The 20772-nt window shown below is 55.3% G+C and overlaps 1 protein-coding gene across 6 annotated transcripts; it reads left to right on the plus strand.

Annotated features, from left to right (window-relative positions):
* The first annotated feature begins 1098 nt into the window (after nt 1-1098).
* Igsf9 (immunoglobulin superfamily member 9) lies at nt 1099-20216 on the plus strand. Of its 6 annotated transcripts, none has more exons than XM_045141477.1 (21): nt 1099-1116; nt 3809-4069; nt 4297-4488; nt 9304-9456; nt 10127-10287; nt 10478-10595; nt 12073-12214; nt 12325-12470; nt 12564-12706; nt 14724-14864; nt 15319-15489; nt 15697-15847; nt 16035-16158; nt 16390-16565; nt 16962-17212; nt 17381-17465; nt 17556-17732; nt 18004-18046; nt 18306-19166; nt 19407-19534; nt 19730-20216. In XM_045141477.1, the coding sequence occupies exons 2-21, from the start codon at nt 4012-4014 to the stop codon at nt 19909-19911; spliced, it is 3603 nt and encodes a 1200-aa protein (XP_044997412.1). In that variant the 5' UTR covers nt 1099-1116; nt 3809-4011; the 3' UTR covers nt 19912-20216. The 6 variants fall into 6 exon arrangements, with proteins under 6 accessions (XP_044997412.1, XP_044997411.1, XP_044997413.1 ...); XM_045141476.1 differs by lacking the exon at nt 1099-1116 and adding an exon at nt 1614-1700; XM_045141478.1 differs by lacking the exon at nt 1099-1116 and adding an exon at nt 2824-2951 and having other exon boundaries at nt 16086-16158.
* Nucleotides 20217-20772: the final 556 nt, after the last annotated feature.

The following is a 20772-nucleotide window of genomic DNA, read 5'->3' on the forward strand; positions in this document are numbered from 1 at the left end:
AAACTGTTATCATGTTGGAATTTGGAAATCTGTGTTCCTGGGCCTTAGTCACTCATATTTGGCTCCAGAATAAACTGTCACATATTCCTTTTAAAGTGAGGACTTCTGTGTGTGCCAACACAAAGTGTCACTTTCCTGGTCTTTGCTGGAGAAGTGAGAGGAAAGACCACACCCCTACTGCAGGCTCTTTCTCCCTCGGCCAAACTTTCATCTGTCTATGGCACAAGCACCAAGATATCTACACCTGGAAGAACATTCCAAACAGTTTGGATTTAGGAAAAATGGAACACATACCATAGGAATGTGATCAGATAGGGGGCTGGTTGACCACCTGACGGTGCAGAGTGACAGGGATTCACCAGTGCTGACCCCTGTCTTGCAGCTGGTCTCCTGATCTTGTCGCCAGGATTCCATCAACTACATGTCTGGAGAGCTCAGTTTGTCTTGCCCCAGTCAGACAGGGGCTGGAGCGGCGTGTTGCTTAGCGCAGCGATGGCTGGAACATAGTGGGGAAAAGAGAGCAAAATACTTTGATTCCTACATCAGCGCCAAGTTAAGGAAGTTCAGATTTCAGAGGAGCAGATATACGAGGTATGTTTTTGCCTGAGGATGAAATCTCCAAGGTTGGATCTGACTATAGTTCTGCAAGTGCCTAGGTGGGAAACCTTGGGCAAGAAACTCCATCTGGTTCAGTGTCCTTATGTTTTTTCCTTTGGTTTTTCGAGGTAGGGTTTCACTGTAGCCCAGGCTGACCTGGAACTATGTATTCTCAGGGTGGCCTCGAACTCACAGCCATCCTCTACCTCTGCCTCGCTGGGATTAAAGCTGTGCGCCACGACGCCAGGTTTGGTATCACGCTTTTTTCACAGGGTTTCAGCAAAGATTACACACATTATAAAGCATCTAGCCCAGGGTCTGGCACTCAGTACAGGACCAGATATTTCATTCCCTTCCCTTCAATCTCCGTTGACAGGATGCCTGCCGCTTCTCCCCTCTGGGCTTGCTTGCCTGGGTTGTTGGTGTTGGAAGCTGACTGGGCACCCTAAACTCAGAACTTCCCAGCTGCACACAAGGGAGGCGCCTGGCCGAGATCTGGGAGCTCGCCAATGCAGACAGGTATTTCCAGTCTGGCAAGAGAGGAAATGGGTGGAGGTGGGGATGAGGATTGAGGAGGAGATCAGATGAGCCCCGGGACCTGGGTGGATCTCCCCGGGAGCGGTGGGGGGGGGGGGCGGTAGTGACGAGGATTCGTGCTACCAGCCCGGTGCTCTGGCCTCCTGGCTCAGATTTCAACCCTCGATGCCGCCGTTACGGTGCGCTCGTGGGGCGAGGCGGGAGGGTCGCTGGTAGGTTACAAAGGGAAGGGGCTTGCAAAGGGGCGGACCCCCGGGGCAACCTTCTGACCCTCGGGCCCCTCTCCGGCTACCGGCGGGAAGCGGCGACCCGCCTGGCGGCACAGAGCTCCACGAGGGGGCGACCGGAGCCCACGTGCGACCGAGTCCTTCTCGCTAAACTACAACTCCCAGGCGGCTCAGGGGTCCCGCCCGCCTCGCCGGGCCACGCTCGGCTCCGATTGGCCGCCGCGGGAGGGGATTGGCGGTCTCCAGGGCGACGGGAGGCGCTCGGGGCATCCGAGGCGGGGAGGCGGGTCCGCCCCCTATTGTGTGGCTGCAGGAGCGGAGCGGTGCGGTGCCGAGCAGGTGAGGTTGGGGGCGTCCTGGGCGATGGAAACGGGGTACCCGGAGGGGCTCCGGGAACAGTGCGGAGTTATGGGGGGGTGCTAAGGGGAAGCGGGGAGCTCTGGAGAGAAGTGGGATTCTTTGGGGGAGTAGAACTAGGGGAGTTCTAGGGAGTGAAGTGGAATTCCTAGTGGGTGGGTAAGGGGTTCCCTGAGAACTAGAATATGCTAGAGGCAATGGGGGCCGGTTCTTGGTGGGTTCTAAAATTAACGTGGAGTTCTAGGGGCTAGGGGAAGGCGGGGGCGGAGAGAATTGTGGAGTATCAGAAGTGTATCTTGGGCTGGGCCAGGAGAATTCTTTCTGAGGGGAATTCCCAGGAGGGCAAGATGGGGAGACGTGGGGGAGGGGCTGGGGGGGATTCTGGAAGAGGCCAGCAGGGAGTTCTTTGAGGTGCAGAGGACCTGCTGGAGATATGGTGTGAAAAATTGGCATTTTGGGAATACTGTGAGAAGTGGGGATGACTGAGATCAGAGGAGTGGGAGAATTGAGGGAGTCCTGGGTAGGAAGACCAGAAAAGATGGGAGAGGGTGGGGCCAGCCAAACTGGAAAGATCCCAGGAAAAGTGGGATAATTCTAGGGATGCCTGGATTATAAGAGTCTTAGCATACAGAATCAGGCGGGAACGGGGTTCCTGTACTATACAGTTGGAGGGAAGGAATTTCAGGGGACTACTGGAGAGCTGGCTGGGTGCAGGGGAAGGCAGGGGGACTGTGGCTGGGGAATTGCATTCAGGGATATTAAGCAGGGGCAGGGATGATACCAGGCGGTGTGGAGGGCATTTTATAGCCAGGGCTGAACTGTGGGGCCAGGAGTTGGGTGGAGGCCCCAGAGCAGAGTCCACTTGGATTTGCCAGGCCCAGGCATGACCCTCTGGCTTCCCTCTGATGGCCCTAAGATCTGCGAGGATGACTTTGTCGAGAGTGCCTACCTTCCATGTCCCAGGGTTCATTTTGTGTACCCTAGGGACTCACAAACATTTTTAGCTTCTTTCAGATCATGCCCCTGGTTAGGGAAAGGAAGCCCTGACAAATCCTGGCCCCCTTGGGGTACTTGAGAGGAGTGAGTGGGAGGAATTGGGGCGAGGCACTTGAGTTGTGGTGCCTGGCGGTGGGAGGGCTGCCTGGCGGCTATGAAGAGAGAAGTGGCTTCTGCTGCCAGTGCCTGGACTGGCCTAGACCTGGAGGATGTGGACTGGGCCCCTCATACCAGCAGGTGGGGGAAGGCAGCTCCTACTCTCCCAAGTCCCTGACTACTGCTGTCTCTGTTGGGAGGCTAAGTGGAGAAAGTTCACAGGGTCTGCAGGCTCCAGGGCTCCTCACAGGGGCTCAGAAATAGGGTGAGGAACTGTGTGTGGGTCCTCCATGGGCCATTCTCTGGGCCAAGGGGCTAGATTCTAATCTTTTGCTCCAGATTAGCCATCTGCTCCTGAGCAAGAGACCCTGGAGGTCCTTAATGGTCACGGTGGGAGCGTGGTGGATGATACTGGCTTTGTCTTGCTATCTGCTGCCTTGTTAGCATCAGGAGTAAGGAAAGAGAAGGGAGAGGAGGCTGAACCATGATGGTCTTGATCTCTAATACTTCCCTGAAAAGTGTTTTTTTTTTTTTTTTCTTGTATAATAACCCTCCCCTGCCCCCAGTTCTCTCCTGGCTCAGTTTGGTAAATATATTATAATCCAGGCACCTTTGGAATTCCTTTCCTTAGATAGGCTCCATTTAGTCACCTGTGTTGTGTCTCTACACAGCACTCCATTGTCTTCCTAGTAGTGCGATCTCGCCTTAATCCCAGGTCTTCAGGATCTCTGGTCTTGGGTAGGTGGGGTGTGGTATAGCTCTGTAGCAGAGTGTTTGCTTACTGAGTGAGGCCCCGGATTTGGACCTACCGCAGTACAACACAAGAGATCTCTGGTCTCTGCAGATACCCTCCTCCACCTCTCTGCTTTCTCTCTTCTTCCTAGTGTGTGTGTGTGTGTGTGTGTGTGCACGCGTGCGCGTGTTTTCTCCCTAACTGGAGTTTCTTCAGGATTTCACTTTTGACCAACTCTGAATGTTGCCTTAAATTTTGCATTTAGGTCTGGTGGAGCTCCAGAGAACAGCTTCCTCAGGCGTTACATGACATAGGCCCTAAGTGTTCAGAAGAGTGAGAGCTGAAACTGGTTACCTGAGACCAATCAAAAGGACTGACCCCCCAATTGCTGGGAGGAGGACGACCCTCGGCCCCTCCATCTGGGCTCCTGTGGATAGGAGGGGCCGGGGCAAGCAGGCCAGCTGGGCTATGGTTTGGTGCCTCAGTCTGACTATCCTCAGCCTGATCATCAGCCAGGGGGCTGACGGTGAGTTGGACTCGTGGGGTTCAACAACTCTGGGTTATCTCAGGAATGTGGTGTCCTCCAAGGGATTCTCTGTGAGCATCTGAGGGTAGGAGAGGACTAGGGCTGGTTTGGGGGAGCTTAAGGGGTTCCTTATAGTCTTACCCACAGTCTTAAGTGGAGATGTTGAGGGATCATCCCCTCCCACTTCCTAGGTCTCACATTGATTCCCCTGCTGTTTCCTCATGCAGGTCGAAGAAGGAAACCTGAGGTGGTCTCTGTGGTGGGCCGGGCAGGGGAGAGTGCAGTACTGGGCTGTGACCTGCTCTCCCCAGCTGGACGCCCCCCTCTTCATGTCATTGAGTGGCTGCGCTTTGGATTCCTGCTGCCCATCTTCATTCAGTTTGGCCTCTACTCTCCCCGAATCGACCCTGATTACGTGGGTAAGAGTGGTCCTGAGCTGGGAACAGGGAGGTCGCACTAACGGAGGTGAGCTGAGTAGAGCTGTGGCCTGGCCCCTCAGGGATTATTCCGTCCCCGCTCCAATCTCACCTCCTGCTCCATTGCCTTCACTCCCCAGTAGTGCTCACTCCGAACGGTTTATTCCTCGCGCTTTGCAGGCATACATTGTAGCTGTGCTATTTAAACCTCTACATGGTGGCTCAGGCCTTTAATCCCGGCACTCGGGAGGCACAGGTAGGTGGGTTGCTAAATTCGAGGCCACCCTGAGACTACATAGTGAATTCCAGGTCAGCCTGGACTAGAATGAGAACCTACCTCGAAAAACGAATAGAACTTAAAAAAAAAAAAAACACTCCACATGACGCTTGCACAAGGTATCCTACAGCCCTATCCCATGTGTCCACCCTGATTTAATGTTAACGCTGTCTAGATCTCAACGCGTAGCCTCCCAGACTCTAGCCTGATCTGTAGTCTTCCTACTTGGCTCTGTCTTGGTCCCTGACTCTCCTACTTACTTTCTCCTCTGCTGTCCAGAATGTTAGTTCAGGGGTTCTAGGATCCTAGGGGGTGGGCGGAAGGGTGGGCAGCAGGGTGGCTGGGGCTGCGGCCTGTCTGCTTCTCTGCATGGGTAGAGAGGAGGCCCCAGTGGTCGGGACGTGGAAAGGCCTGGCGGGATTGTCGCTTCAGTGGCCTCTGTTCAGACTTAGTATATAGGCCCCCTGGAGCCTTCTGCTGCACCCCAACTGGCTCCCTGTAGTGTCCCAGCCTGCTGTGAACCCTGGCTGGAGCCTCAGCGGGCATCCGGGCTGTCCTGAGAATGGGCCTGGGCTGGGCAAGAGGAAAACCTTGTCAGTTCTTCTCAGAGAATGAAACCCAGAGAGGGCCACCTGGGAGGATGTGACGGGGGTGTGGGAGGATCCCCACCTTTCCGTCTTCAGTTTGAATCCTGAGAGAAACCCTCGGATTGGTTCTGCTCTGACGGGCTGAGCAGAGAGTGGCCGAGACAAGGGCAGGTGCTGCAGAGGAGAGGAGTTTATTTTCAAACCGGGGGCAGTTGTTGGCAAACAGCCTGGTGGAGGAGTGCATGTGTCTACACAGGCCCTGGGGGGCTGGCGGAAAGCAAGTCCCAATTAGCACATGTGGAGAGACACCGCTGGGCCTGCCAGCCTCCCTCCTGTCTTTGCCTGCCTGGGCCCACGAGGGCTTTGGCTACTGGGCCGACGCTAGATGGATTCAGAATGTTGCCAGACGTTTTGGTGGGGGAAGAGGAAGAGAGGCGGAAAGGGCTCTCTCCAGAACTCCACGAGGGAGAAGTGAGATTGCCTTCCCTCCAGTCCGAGTTCTGGGCTTGGTCCCCGGGCAGACAAACCGCTCGCTGGCCCTCTGTCTACCTGTGGCTGTCCTCCTGTCTCTTTTGCCATCCCTTGAGCATCAGGGGCTGGGAGTTGGAACCTTTGGGCTTTCTTCTTAACTTTGAACCTTGGTTCCCATGCCTGCCTCTGACCATTCCTGGGTCAGCCGCAGGCCCCTCGTCTGGTCAGAACCCCAAAGGGAGGCCCCTGAGTCCATTAACCCTTTTATTGCCTCACAGTGCAGAAGGGGCCTCTCTGGCCTTTGTGCAGGGGACTCTGAACTGCAGTTGCTAAGCAACAGGAGGTGGAGGTTTCAGAGGACAATGCTGTTCTGTCATAAACCCTCTGGGCAATGGAGGGGAGATGGGCCTGGGACTGTACGAGGCTGGTGGCCTAGAATGTGTGAGGAAGCATGAGAGAGAAAGAGAGTAGATTTGAGGACTGTACAGAAGGGGAGACTTTCAGTCTTGGAGAACTCTAAAGGCTGACGAGCAGAGACACCTGGATTCATAACTAGCACAGAAGAAGTAAAAACAACATAAAATGATCTGGATAGAGCCTTACTAGTTCCAGGCCTCTAGGGAGTGGGCCGAAGGGGCAACAGGGTGGGTGGGGCTGTGGCTCTGCTTCTGCGGGAGTAGGTAGCATGTGCGCTGTTCTGAGAGTAGAGAAGAGTATAAACACGGGCCGCCCCGTTAGAAGTCGTGTGTACAGTGCCTTGCTCTGAGCCGCAGAGCTCGTGGCTACTGTGAAAGTGAGCAGGCGTGTGAGGAAAGGCGGAGCCAGGGAGACCGTGCTAGCCCCCCGGGGTGGGCATCCAACGTCACTCTTTGAGGCTGTGAGACAGGTTCTTGGCTCTTACTTTTGTGCTGCATTTCTTGGGAGTTTCAGGGATGACCAGCACAGGAGAAGGGACATATGTTTTATAATTGTGCTAAGCTGATTGATTAAAACATTACTTCTGACTGCCCATGTAGCCCTGGCCTGCTGACTCCAGTCACCTCCTCTTACTGCCTTTGATAACGTCCAAACTGTCCGCCTCGTACATCTTCCCAAAGGCTGCCTCACTCCTCCTGCCTCCTAGTGCAGCGCCTGGGCAGTTAGGGCCACATTTGCACGTCTGTACATGTGAATGTACGCTTGCCCGTCGTCCTCGTTTAAGGCATTTCCTGCCTTTCTAGAGCCGGAGAGAGCGGAGACTGGGTCCTTTGTCCTTCACAGATCTTGCTTGTGGGGAGAACTAAACTCTATCAAGTTTGGTCCTGTCACGTGGAGGACAGGCCTGCAGGAAGTGGGACCAGGACTCAGAAAGTCTTGCTGCTGCCACCCTGGCCACTTCCCTGCCCTGTCTCACAACAGCTCACCAATCTGGGTCTCCCGGGCAAGTTACATGTATAGAACGCTGCATTGGATATTTTGGTTAACCCATTAGCCCTTGTCTACCAACATTTCCCAAGTGAGAATATATAGTGCCCTAAATGTCACTGATCCCTAATTTAATGGAAAGTGCACTGAATCTGGAGACAGAGGCCTGGCTTTGTCACCTACTAGCCATGTGATTTTGGGAAGACATTTACCATCCGTTCCCTCATTAATAATGGAGTTCTTGGAAGGGTGAAATATGGTGACAGTGTCTAATATTACATGGCCCACATTCAGTGCTCAGTCTCCTTCCTTCTGGAGCTCAAAGATTGCCTTAGTGAAAAGTTACTGTCATGTGAAGCATGGAGGAGGCCATAGTCCGGGGTCTGCAGGGCCCAGTGGCTGGCGGATTAAGGTGACTGAAGAGTCCTCGTGGTGAGTGTAAGGGTATGGCTGTATTAAATGTTTACTTTCTAGGCCTAGTCTTATCTCTTGGGTGGGGATTAAGTACCTAGCCCTTTAAGCAGGTCCACCCATACTGAAGAATCCACACCCCAGGAACCCACTGTTAGAATGAAAAGGCCCACTAAGATCACAGGTCAGATCAAGATCTGTCACTCCTCACGCTCCCCGTGGCAGCGGGGCCCACAGGCTGAGCTAGCACCGCAGGCGCGTCTCTGCAGACGTTGAATGAAGCAGATGAGAGATGGGTGACCCGGCAGCCTCAGAACTTTACTACCAGGGAGGGCTGGGAAGGGGCACAGTGCCAAGGGTCTTCCCTGGAAGCTGCATTTGCAAATCCCACGAAGTTTAGAAAATGCCACTTGTCCACATCAGGGGTCAAGGTGAGCGTGGGCTGTTGTGAGCGTAGGGAGGGGAGTGGCTGGGTGACCGAGGTGATACTGCCGGCCTCCCGGTCAAGGTGGCAGAAGGAAACACAAATACTTAGGAAGTGGGATTTGAAAAGTTTAGTGAATATATACACAGCAGGGTATGCGTGAGGAATCCAGGTTATGTCAGGCACTTGGTAGGTCAACATGGTACATGGTGGTACAGTTGGAGAGATGGTATGTTATCAGGCGAGGGATGCAGCCGAGGTTGAGTACAGGCTTCTGGTTTCAAATCTGCAGCTTATTTGTTTGTTCAGTAACCTTTATTTGAGTATCTGCTGGTGCTAGGCACCTCCCGTACATTAGCTCTCCTCCTCACCCACCCCAGGTTTTGTCTTTCTCATTTTTACAGATGAGGAAATTGAAATTGACAGGTTAAATAACCTGTCCAAAGCAGAGCAGCAGAACTGGACGCATGCGTGCTTTCTCTGACTGTCACTTATGTGCCTCTCTCACTTTACACTGCTAGGGACCCATGAAGCTGTGGGGGTATGAGGCTCCATTGGGGGAGGGGGCTGAGGGATTCTCAGTCTGAGACCGGTGGTGTGCTGTGGATGCTGACACGGTGGTAATGAAACGTTTGCTCGCGCTGTGCTTGGCTTTGTGGAGCTGCATGTGGTCAGTGAGCTGGGTGTGGAGGGGATGCCGTGGGGTAAGGAGGCTGCTGACTCTGCTGCCTGGCCGGGCTGGACTCCGGCCACTCTAAGGCGCTTAGGCAGCTGATAATAGCTCTGAGGGATTAGGGGCTTTGGCAGGCAAAGTCTGGGTCTCTGTGAGCGCCCCAAACACTGCTGGGGCTTCCAGGGCCAGCGTCCTCTGGCAGCAGGAGTACCCCAGGGATCTCATATTTTACCTCCAAAAATGAGCCCAGGGATGAGCAAGTCTTGTAGGGCGTCCAGAGGATACGCATATTAGAAGTTTGATGTAATTCAGTAGAACATTCTGCTCACCACTTTCCATGCCTCGGTTTCTTGTCTCCACTGGGTCTCAGCTGGTGACAAGCAGGCATAGAAATAAAGGCTGAACTTAGCATCCTGCCCTCCATGACCCCAACTCCATTGGTACCTCTGCAGACTCTGTCCTCAGGGTGACAGACTGACTGTTTTCAACCATGGGGAATGAACAGTGTGGCCAGGGTTTGGGGCTCCTGCCATGTCCCTCCAGCACCCCTGATTCGGGGCTTCTTCCCTAGGACGAGTCCGATTGCAGACGGGAGCATCTCTCCAGATCGAGGGGCTCCGGGTGGAAGACCAGGGCTGGTATGAGTGCCGTGTGCTCTTCCTGGATCGGCACAGCCCGGAAGAGGACTTTGCCAACGGCTCCTGGGTGCACCTGACGGTCAATTGTATGAAGCTGGGAAGCAGGTGGCGGAGGGAGGGCAGGGAAGGTGGTGGGGACCCTGAGGGTGAGGGAGGAGGAGGAGCTCTGTTTCCATCCCAGGTGGAATGGTGGTGCACCACTCTTCCTGGCTCCCCACTCTGTTAGTGCTTGCACCCTTCCGCTCACCCTTGCAGTCCTTGAGATCAAAATCCGATCAACCTGGTGGGTCAGGAACAACTTCTTCCCTTCTGCCCTCTTGACCAGGCACAGACATGGTGGGGGAGAGGAGCTATTGAGTCTAGAGTGATACAGGTCACCTGTGTATCGCACTTTTCCCCTAGAATTCCATTGGTTCTCCCTCAGCCCTAAAAAGGAAAGAGTCATAGTCATTCCCATTTCATAGATTCGACTTGTGTGGAGATGTTCATGACACTGATTTTAGGCAGAATCTAGGTCCCCGGCCTCCCAGCTCCTCTTCTCCTGACTTCCTGCAGCACCTAGCTCTTCTTCAGCCCATGCCATTGTCGGTTTATGCCTTCCTCACTTAGTTCTTGAAACACTAGGCAGGTGACCTGGGCCGGGATTCCCATAAGGCTGGCTGAGCTGCAGCTCTGGGTGGCCATCTCCATGGCTCTTGATCACAGCTCTTTGGGCTAATAGGCCCTGGCAGCTCCTGATGCTTCTTTTCCCCACAGCACCCCCTCAGTTCCAGGAGACACCTCCCCCAGTACTGGAAGTACAGGAACTGGAGGCAGTTACCCTGCGCTGCATGGCCCGCGGCAGCCCCCAGCCTCATGTGACTTGGAAACTCCGGGGACAGGACCTTGGCCAGGGTCAGGGTCAGGGTCAGGTGCAAGTGAGTTGGCCAGTTGGAGTGTGTGGGGAAGGCAGAAGTACCCCAGGGGCAAAAGCCAGGTGGGGTGATGGGCTTTGCATTGGCTGTCCTGAGCCTGGGGTGCTACCTCCCTCTGCTGGCCAGCCTCAGAAGCGCAATATCTGAGGCTGACCTCACGCAAAGGGCAGTTCCTTACTGACACCTTCCCTAGGTGCAGAACGGGACACTGAGGATCCAGCGTGTGGAGAGAGGGAGCTCTGGAGTCTATACCTGCCAAGCCTCCAGCACTGAGGGCAGCGCCACTCACACTACCCAGCTGCTGGTGCTAGGTGCTTTCTGGCAGGAGGGCTGGAAGACCCAGGACAACTTTGTGCTGGGAAGGCACACAGCGAGTTGGGGAGGAGCATCTGCTGCTGTCAGGCACTATACTCCACACCTCCCGTGCATTCTCTCTCCTCTTCACCCCACCACCCCCCGCTGTCTGAGGGAGTGAGATCCTAGTGGAGGCTGATGGTCCAAAACCGGTGTCTTTTGAAAGCATGAGAAAAATGGAATGTAGATACTTAGTTCTCAGCAGTGTGTGTTGCAAGGGAGAGGTCATAAGTGCTAGCGTTAGGCCACGAACAGTGTGAATCTCCTGGGTCATGGTTTTGTCATCTCAACAAAGAGGCTCACTCATATGTGCCTCCCGACAGGGAGTGGCATGTAGTCAGCCCTTCTCAGCTCTTCCTCCGAGAAGGAAAGGCCAGATACATAAGGCCTGGGGTCCACCCTCGTAGCATCTGTTTGCTCCATGGGGAGGTAGATGAATCTGTAAACTGGTACAGTGGTGCCCTCCTTGGTTCTGTGAGAGTGGCAGTGCTGGCTAATGGTTATGGGCAGAGTTTGGTGACCAGGGAGACCTGAATAAGCATCTTGCTTCTCCTTTTTGACCTGGGAGTCTCTGAACCTCTTATTCATCCGTCAAAAGGAAATAATTCCTACCACCCCACTTCTTGTGAGCATTCAAGGAGACGAGCGGGCACTCAGTGCCAGCGCGCAGCAGGTGCTCTGTCCGTGCAGACTCACATCATTCCCAGCTGTTGATGAGCCACCCAGTGGGGCCCAGGGAGGGAGAAGGCAATGGAGCTATTACAGTGGCCAGAGGCAGACTTGCTGGGCTAGGAAAGGGAACTGTACACCTAGGGTTCAGACAGCATGGCCATTGGGCTCAAGAGTAGCTTGGCTTGAGGAGCAGCCTGCTGCCCAGATTGGCCTGAGGGGCAGACATATGGAAAGATGAGTAGCCAGGTGGGGGCGCAGGGAGGCCATGTGCTTTCCGGAAGTGTCAGTTCATTGTGTAGGAGCCAGAAGCTGCTTCAGGGTTTGTGGTCCCTTTGGCATGAATGGCCACCAGGGACAGGGAATCCTGGAGTCGGGCTGCTGCAGCATCTTGGCTGATATATGAGTACCCGGGTTAGGGTAGGAGACATGGAGGTGATTTAGATGGCATAGATAGGGACAGGAAGGGTATGTAAACAAGCAGAGTTAAAAGTGAGCCTCTTCCACCCAGTTTCTAGGCAAGGGAAACTGGGTGAGAAAGGTTACCTGTTGCCCCTTCTGAAACAAGGCAGATTTGGAACCTGGCTCAGGAAGAGGATGATCGGCTTTTGTTACACAAGGGAGAGTGCTATATCAGGTCCCCAGGGCCCTGTGACAACTAGCCTGATGCTCCAGAGGGCAGGGTCAGAGAGAGTTACAGACATGCCCCGAGGGCTGCTCAAAAGCTGTGGACTGAGGCCTCCTCATCCTCTGTCCCCTCCACAGGACCTCCTATCATCGTGGTGCCCCCCAAGAACAGCACAGTCAATGCTTCTCAGGGTATTTCCTTGGCCTGCCAGGCTGAGGCATACCCTGCCAACCTCACCTACAGCTGGTTCCAGGACGGCATCAATGTCTTTCACATTAGGTGGGGTCACCCACGTTTTGGGGTGGTTGGGTGGGGGGGTTGAACAGTCTTTGAGGAGCTCCTTAGCTGGGCAAGGGCTGGACCTTCTCTTCGCACATGCTACATTGCAGCCGCCTGCAGTCTCGAGTGAGGATCCTGGTGGATGGGAGCCTGCGGCTGCAGGCCACCCAGCCTGACGATGCTGGCCGCTACACCTGTGTGCCCAGCAATGGCCTCCAGCACCCACCCTCAGCCTCTGCCTACCTCACTGTGCTCTGTGAGTCTGACCCCAGCCCTGCCCACAGCCCGTTCCCCTCCCCTGGGCCAGGCCAAGGCCCTCTTCTACAGCTTGCTACCACTTTTTACCCAGACCCAGCACAAGTGACAGCCATGCCTCCTGAGACCCCCCTGCCCATTGGCATGCAGGGGATAATCCGGTGCCCAGTTCGTGCCAGTCCTCCCGTGCTGTTTGTCAGATGGACTAAAGATGGGCAGGCCCTGCAGCTGGACAAGGTACAGGCTAGGGGCAGGGAAAGCGGGTCTTAGCTAGCTGTTATTCTGGCCAGAGGGCTAGCTCAATGGTCAGGAAACATCCACTGCTTTTATTAACTTTTCTCTTTTTTGCATGTGTGAATGCATATATGTATGTGGGTATATGTATGTATGCAGCACAAGTGCACATTTATGTGCACGTGTGTGTTGGAGGCTAGAAGACAACCTTGGGTGTTATCCTCAGACATGCCATATATATATATATATATATATATATATATATATATATATATATATTTTTTTTTTTTTTTTTTTTCCGGGGTAGGGTCTCACTCTAGCTCAGGCTGACCTGGAATTCACTATATAGTCTCAGGGTGGCCTCAAACCCACAGCGACCCTCCTACCTCTGCCTCCCCAGTGCTGGGATCAAAGGTGTGTGCATCACCCATATTTTTTTGAGGCATGAGAACTCACTGGCCCGGAGCTCACCAGTCAGGCTAACGGGCTGTGCTGTGGGCGCTCCCTCCCCAGTGCTGGGATGGCAGGCCTGCAGTGCCGAGGCCTGGGATTTTCACGTGGGTTCTGAGGCTCAAACTCTGGTCCTTGCCCTTGCCTGGCAGGTGCTTTACCTATTGAGCTAGCTCCCCAGCCACAACATGTGCTTCTTACCAGGCACCGTGGCTGGTGTTAGGTGGGAAAGAGCGGCAAAGAAAACCCTTCTCAAGGAGAGCACTGCCTTGTGGGTAGAATGACAGCAGAGACCCTGCTGGCAGGTCAGGGACAGAAGAAATGCCTTCCTCATAGACCCAAGTGGAAAATAGATCCGCAGCAGATTCGGAGACTTGGGTGATCGGCCTTGAAGGGTGGACGGTCATTCCATGCACAAACCGCTACCCAGAGGCAGGCCATAGTCCAGTGTGTTTGTGGAGTCATGAGTCGGGCAGTTGGGTGGGCAGGAGCTGTAGTGAGTGCCTGTAGGGACATGAGTGGTGAAAAGAAAGCTGGAAAGAGAGGTTGGAACCTAAAGGAAGAACTGCATGCCAACAAATTAATACAATCTCATTCCAAGGTGGCTGGGGCCTTTTGTTTGTCTGTAGAGACTATACATTCCTTGAGGCCCAGTGTTGCATCGTTTTATCAGTGTACCCAGGGCTTTTACCAGAGTAGTTCCTAGTAGAATTCTGTTGGAAGTTTTAAAACGTCTAACGGCAGTTGGGGCCCGTGAGGTCTTTGCGGCCGTGGTGTGCTGGTGCCAGGGCTGTGATGAGGAGCTGTTGGTCAGGAGCGGAGCAGGCCGGCCGTGAGGCTGCAGAGACGGCTCAGGCGAGGGGTCATGAAGTCCGAGCTAGAGATGGATGGCCCCTCGAGCTCAGAGCAGAATGATGGTAGTGAAGAGCCCCACTTTACCCAGGAGGGGGTCTTTTTTGGTTTGGGGGTGAAAGATGCAGAATTAGCTCAGAGTGCCTGTGGGGCAGTGTTGCGGTCCGGTTCGCATTGCTGGTAGAAATCACCCAACCAAGAGCAGCTTCTGGGAAAAAGAGATTTATTTTGGCTTACAGGCTCGAGGGGAAGCTCCGCGATGGCAGGGGAAAACGATGGCATGAGCAGAGGGTGGACATCACCCTCTGGCCAACATAAGGTGGACCAAAGCAACAGGAGGGTGTGCCAAACACTGGCATGGGGAAACTGGCTATAAAGCCCATAAGCCCACCCCCAACAGTACACTCCCTCCAGGAGGCATTAAGTCCCAAATATCCATCAGCTGGGAACCTAGCATTCACAACACCTAAGTTTATGGGGGACACCTGAATCAAGCCACCACAGACAGTTAGGTAAGGCTGCAGCAGGCAAGAAACTCCACGTGGCTCAATTCCTGAGGTGTCACTCACTGTTTTCTGTGGGTGTACCCATGTGCTATCAGCCTCATACCCATTGATAGCAGCACCAGAGTGCAGAGAGAGAGTCTGCAGGAGACCTAGGGTTGGGGGAGTTCCTGCAGTAGTTTCTTTCTCTAGTTATCATCCCATCTGCCCTCTAGTTCCCCGGCTGGTCCCAAGGCCCTGAAGGCTCACTGATCATTGCCCTGGGGAATGAGGATGCCTTGGGAGAATATTCCTGCACCCCCTACAACAGTCTGGGTACTGCTGGCCCCTCCTCCTTGACCCGGGTGCTGCTCAAGGTAAGGCCCAGAGTGGACTAGGGTGTCTGCTTCAGCAGTGGGTCAGGTGGCTACAGATGTGTTCTAGGCCAGTCTCTGGGAGTACTGTAGGGTGGGCAGGTGTGGGAGGGGCTTCTAAGTCTGTTTCCAGTAGTGGTCACAGCAGCAGCCATCAGAAGGTGCAGAGACGGTGCCAGAGAGTAGGACATCTGTCACATTCACATAATGACATGTCTGTCTCATCTCTACTGGCTGGACCTCTGGGGAAGGGGACCTAGGAGAGGCAGAGAAGGTGATCTGTGGAGATACGCTACATATATCTCCAGAGAGTCTGGCCTTGGCCCATGATTTCCTGCAGTCCTACCTACCAGGAACCCACACAGAGCTAGAGGGGAACTGAGAGCTGGAGAAAGAATGAGATGGAGATGGGAACATATGATGTGGCAGGGAGCCAAGGCTGGGCATCCTATCTTAGAGATGGAAGAGAGGCTGTGAGAGAGGCCCCTCCCAATGCAGATATGGCCTGCAGGCTCCCCCAGCTTTTATAGACCGGCCCAAGGAAGAGTATTTCCAAGAAGTAGGGAGGGAGCTACTCATCCCCTGCTCCGCCCAAGGAGACCCTCCTCCGACTGTCTCATGGGCCAAGGTAAGACTCTGGACTTTCCCTGCCTGGTCCTCACCCGTTGCACTCCTGTCTGTTCAAACCCCTGGCTGGTTTGTGGGACGGAGGATATGGGAAGGAGCCGGCTAACAGAGGCACGGTGGGGAGGGAACAAGCTGCCTGGAGAGATGAGTGCCCCCCTTGGTGAGGGGTGGCTGCGTGTGTCCTCAGGGCTGACCAGTGGTTCTGTAGGTGGGCCGGGGGCTTCGGGGCCAGGCCCATGTGGACAGTAACAGCAGCCTCATCCTGCGACCATTAACCAAGGAGGCCCACGGACGTTGGGAATGCAGTGCCAGCAATATTGTAGCCCGAGTGGTCATCTCTACTAATGTCTACGTGCTGGGTTAGTAACTGAACAGTAGGCTGGGCTGGCGGGACCATGCGGACAGAAGATAGGGGAATCAGTTTCTGGAGGTCCAGATGGGGATTTGTGGGTACAGGACTCCTGGGGTGATGGGAAATCAAGCCTCAACTTACCCTTCACCCTCCTTCAGAGTCCTGACCATCACCCCTTCCCTCCCCCCACCCAGGCACCAGCCCCCATGTTGTCACCAATGTGTCTGTGGTGCCTTTGCCCAAAGGTGCCAATGTCTCCTGGGAGCCTGGCTTTGATGGCGGCTATCTGCAGAGATTCAGTGTGTGGTATACCCCACTGTGAGTGACCTGCTTCTGCCCCCACGTTGAACCTACCTGGCCCTCTGCCTTTCCCCATCCTGTGCTCCCTAGCTGTGTGCTATTTCTGCTGTCCTGTTTCCAGAGCCTCTTAGTTGCCCAGGGGCCTGGGTCTTCAGACCTTGGATAGTTGAGCAAAGGGAGGAATGTCTGCCCTCTGGACCCCACACCTAACTGATCTCTCTAGCTCATGAAGTTTGCCTATGTTCTCAGAGCCAAGCGTCCTGACCGAGCCCACCACGACTGGGTGTCCCTGGCCGTGCCCATGGGGGCTACACACCTCCTAGTGCCAGGGCTGCAGCCCTACGTTCAATACCAGTTCAGTGTCCTCGCTCAGAACAAGCTGGGGAGTGGACCCTTCAGTGAGATCGTCTTGTCTATGCCAGAAGGTGAGAAAGACCCTCATCCCGGCCTCGCCATGAAAAGGATGGGGAAGGCCTTGCAAGAATTGTGATGAGCCGGGCGGGGTGGCGCACACCTTTAATCCCAGCACTCGGGAGGCAGAGGTAGGAGGATCACCGTGAGTTCGGGGCCACCCTGAGACCATAGTGAATTCCAGGTCAGTCTGAGCTAGAGTAAGACCCTGTCTCAAAAAAGCAAAAAACAAACAAACAAACAAAGGACTGTGATGACATGCAACAACCCCAGGGTAAGGGTACTGAGCATGAGCAGCTTGGGTCCAGAGGGCGTGCAGAATGGTTGAGCGCTGGGGACTATGGAAGGCCAGGGGCGGGGTAGTTGCAGGACCTATGGACTCCTGTCTCTTACTGTTCTGTCCCATTCAGGGCTTCCCACTACACCAGCGATGCCCAGACTTCCCTCAACAGAGAATCCATCTCCTCTGTCCCCTCCCCGAGGCCTGGTGGCAGTGAGGACACCCCGGGGTGTATTCCTGCATTGGGAGCCCCCAGAACTGGTCCCTAAAAAACTAGATGGCTACATCCTGGAAGGCCGGCAAGGCTCCGAGGCCTGGGAGGTGTTAGACCCGGCTGTGGCAGGCACAGAAATGCAGCTGCTGGTGCCAGGCCTCATCAAGGTATGTGCAGCCAGCTCTCCAGATACCATCTTCTCACCCTGCCTTGACCGCCTGCACCTCCCTGCTTGCTTCACCATCACCTCCCACCTGCAGTCTTTGCAAAAAGCACTGTGCGGTGGGCACTGCTGGCCCTGACCCATTTCCTGGCCCTCCACCTCTAACCCCCAGGACGTACTGTATGAGTTCCGCCTCTTGGCTTTTGCTGGTAATTGTGTCAGTGATCCCAGCAACGCAGCCAACGTCTCCACTTCCGGTGAGAACCAGGTGGGAGGGAAGGTCGTTGTGGGGGGGGGGTATGGGGATTCACAGATGGCTTGATCCTCCCTCCTGCCCCCTTCCCCAGGCCTGGAAGTGTACCCCTCGCGCACACAGCTGCCAGGCCTCCTGCCCCAGCCGGTGTTGGCTGGCGTCGTGGGCGGGGTCTGCTTCTTGGGCGTGGCTGTCCTCGTGAGCATCCTGGCTGCCTGTCTCATGAATAGGCGCCGGGCTGCCCGCCGCCGACGCAAACGACTTCGCCAGGGTAGGCCTCACCACCCTCTTTCCTAGGCTGACTTACCCTCACCCCTTCTCTGGGGTCCTGAGCACTTCTCTTCTCAGATGGGTCTGCTCACCCACAAGCCCGCCTACCCGGGGGAACCACCCCTGCCTTCGGTGCATGGCCCCAGTGCCCTCTTCCAGCACCTGGTCCTGCCTACCATTTTCTCAGCCACATGGGGATGGGGTTGGGCACCTAGTGCCCTGGAGGAGCCTGGGGACTGCCCGTGTCACCTGCTCTCCTCACGCCCTTACAGACCCGCCACTGATCTTCTCCTCGCCCAGGAAGACGGCCCCACAGTAAGTCCCTGCACCTCCTCGGCTTCCTTCTGCCAATATCTGCTTTCTCCTCCGCACTTTGGGAGCGATGGGAAGGTCAGGAACAAAAGGGAGAGGGAGGTGGGAATGGGGATGTGGAGACCCCAGCTGGGGGCGACTTCCCGTGTCTTTCACCCCACTGCTTTCCCATTGGGTCGTGTCCTCACTCACTCTCCCTAGCCCTGCTCTGTTGTCCAACAAGCCTCTCGAAGGCAGACGCTGATCTCCTGTCCTCCCCCAGCTCTGCCCCGGGCTCCAGCAGCCCAGACAGTGTGACCAAGCTGAAACTCCAGGACTCCCCAGTCCCCAGCCTGCGCCAGAGTCTGCTTTGCGGGGAGCCTGTCCGGCCCCCCAGTCCTCATCCAGATCTTCCACCTGGTCGGGGACCCTTACCCCTGGAGCCCATTTGCCGGGGTCCAGATGGGCGTTTTGTGATGGGACCCACTGTGGCGGCTCCTCCAGAAAGGTCAGGCCCAGAGCAGGCCGAACCTCGGATCTCAGGCAAACGGCTGGCCCAGTCCTTTGACTGTAGCAGCAGCAGCCCCACGGGAGCGCCACAGCCCCTCCGCATTGCAGACGTCAGTCCTGTGGGACCTCCTCCGGCAGCCCCACCCAGCCCTCTGCAAGGCCCAGCGCCCCTGCTCCAGTACCTGAGCCTGCCCTTCTTCCGGGAGATGAATGTTGACGGGGACTGGCCACCCCTTGAGGAACGCAGCCCTGCTTCACCCCCAGATTACATGGACACTCGGCCCTACCCCATGTCATCCTTTCTTCGACCCCCCGACTCCTCTTCTGCATCCCTCAAGGCAGCGCTTCCTGGGGCTGTGATGGGGGTCGGGACCACCTCAGAGCCCCCTTATACGGCCCTGGCTGACTGGACTCTGAAGGAGCGCTTGTTGCCAGGCCTTCTCCCTGCTGCCCCCCGGGGCAGCCTCACCAGCCAGAGCAGCGGACGGGGCAGTGCTTCCTTCCTGAGGCCCCCATCCACAGCCCCCTCTGCAGGGGGCAGCTACCTCAGCCCAGCTCCCGGAGACACCAGCAGCTGGGCCAGTGGCCCCGAGAGGTGGCCCCGAAGGGAGCATGTGTTGACAGTGAGCAAGAGGTGAGGGCAATGTCCACCCACCCTCACCCTGTCCCACCGAGACCCACTCCTCTCCCCAAGACTGTTTCTTCCTTGTGTTCTTTCCACCCTGGGGCTAGAGGACGCTGTTCTTGTAGAAAATGTTCTGAGGTCAGAGGGAAACCGATGACTCCACCTGATTTGGGGAACCCCAGGTTCAGACTTTTTTTTTTAAATATCCGCTCATTCCTTTGCCCACACCTTTCTTTAACCGTTGAATAGGAGAAACACATCTGTGGATGAGAACTATGAATGGGACTCCGAATTCCCTGGGGACATGGAGTTGTTGGAGACTTGGCACCTGGGCTTGGCTAGCTCTCGGACCCGACCTGACCTCGAGCTAGAGCTAGGTATGGAAGCCTGCTCGCCGCGCTGCCCCACACCCTCCATCTCACCTTAGGATGCCAATTCCCAGTCAGTACCTGAGCCCCAGGCTTCCTGCTACAGACCACGTCTGGCTTTCTGGGATCACTGAGCCTTGAGCCTGAGCCCTTCACTTACGGAACCTCCATGTCTCCTCTCATTGTCCTGCCTTCCTCTTGAAGGTGTGAAGACCCCAGAGGAGGGCTGCCTCCTGAACACCACCCATCTTCCTGGCCCTGAGGCCCGCTGTGCTGCCCTTCGGGAGGAGTTCCTAGCCTTCCGCCGACGCAGGGATGCCAGCAGGACCCGGCTCCCAGCCTATCGACAGTCAGTACTCCACTCTGAACAGGCCACTCTGCTGTGAGCATCCGTGGTGTGCGGCTGGGAAAAGGAATATGGACCTGCAAAAGAGGCCCTGAGGCCCAGCTCCACACCTGGACACTGCCCAGGCACCTTTGTGCCCAGGCACAGATGGCCTGATTGTGGGCTTTCGTGAGCTTGGTATGGAATGTATGTACTGACTTCCTGAGTCTGGGAATGGAGCAGGAATCTTAGTCTGTGCGTGTGAGAGAGAGAGTGAGAGAGAGAGTGTGTGTGTGTATGCAGTTTATGGGTGGTGTTTATGGTGTGGGCAAAGTTTTTTACAGGTGAATAAAAGTCTGAAAAATATTTCTTAGTGTTACCTAGCTTTGATCTGAGGTGGGAAAGTTCCTAGACCCTTAAGAGGACATTCTTGAATGGGGGTATACTAAACAGTCATTTAAAAATCGTTTTATTAAGGGTGCCTACTAGGGTCAGCTACTAGAGGCTGTGCGGCTTGTATGGAAGTAATTCACTGACATCATGCCTTTGTCCTTGGAGAGTTCTTTCTAGCTGCTAAGGCAGACAGAGAGTGACTGTATGATAAGTTCTGTGGAAAGCCACCTGTTGGTTCTCATGGTGGCATGGAGCATATGGGGCTCTTCGGGATCCTCACAGGAGGTGGTCATCACAACAGCATTCTCTAAGGGCCAGACGTGGCATTCTAAGCCCTTCCCATGTCCCTGCAGTTGGGGAGAGTTTGTTTTGTACCACTCCCTTGTCTCCTAGACTAGGGAACTGAAGCATAAGGTGCTTTTGTCATGTGCCAAACAGTCACACGGCAGGTAAGAGGTGGAGCAGGCAAGATACCAGTCAGGGAAGGCACAGCATTCAGGCAAAGGAGTAGCCTTCAAGAGGCAAGGCT

This window comes from Jaculus jaculus, chromosome 1, assembly GCF_020740685.1.
Source record: "Jaculus jaculus isolate mJacJac1 chromosome 1, mJacJac1.mat.Y.cur, whole genome shotgun sequence".
In the NCBI taxonomy this organism is placed as follows: domain Eukaryota; kingdom Metazoa; phylum Chordata; class Mammalia; order Rodentia; family Dipodidae; genus Jaculus; species Jaculus jaculus.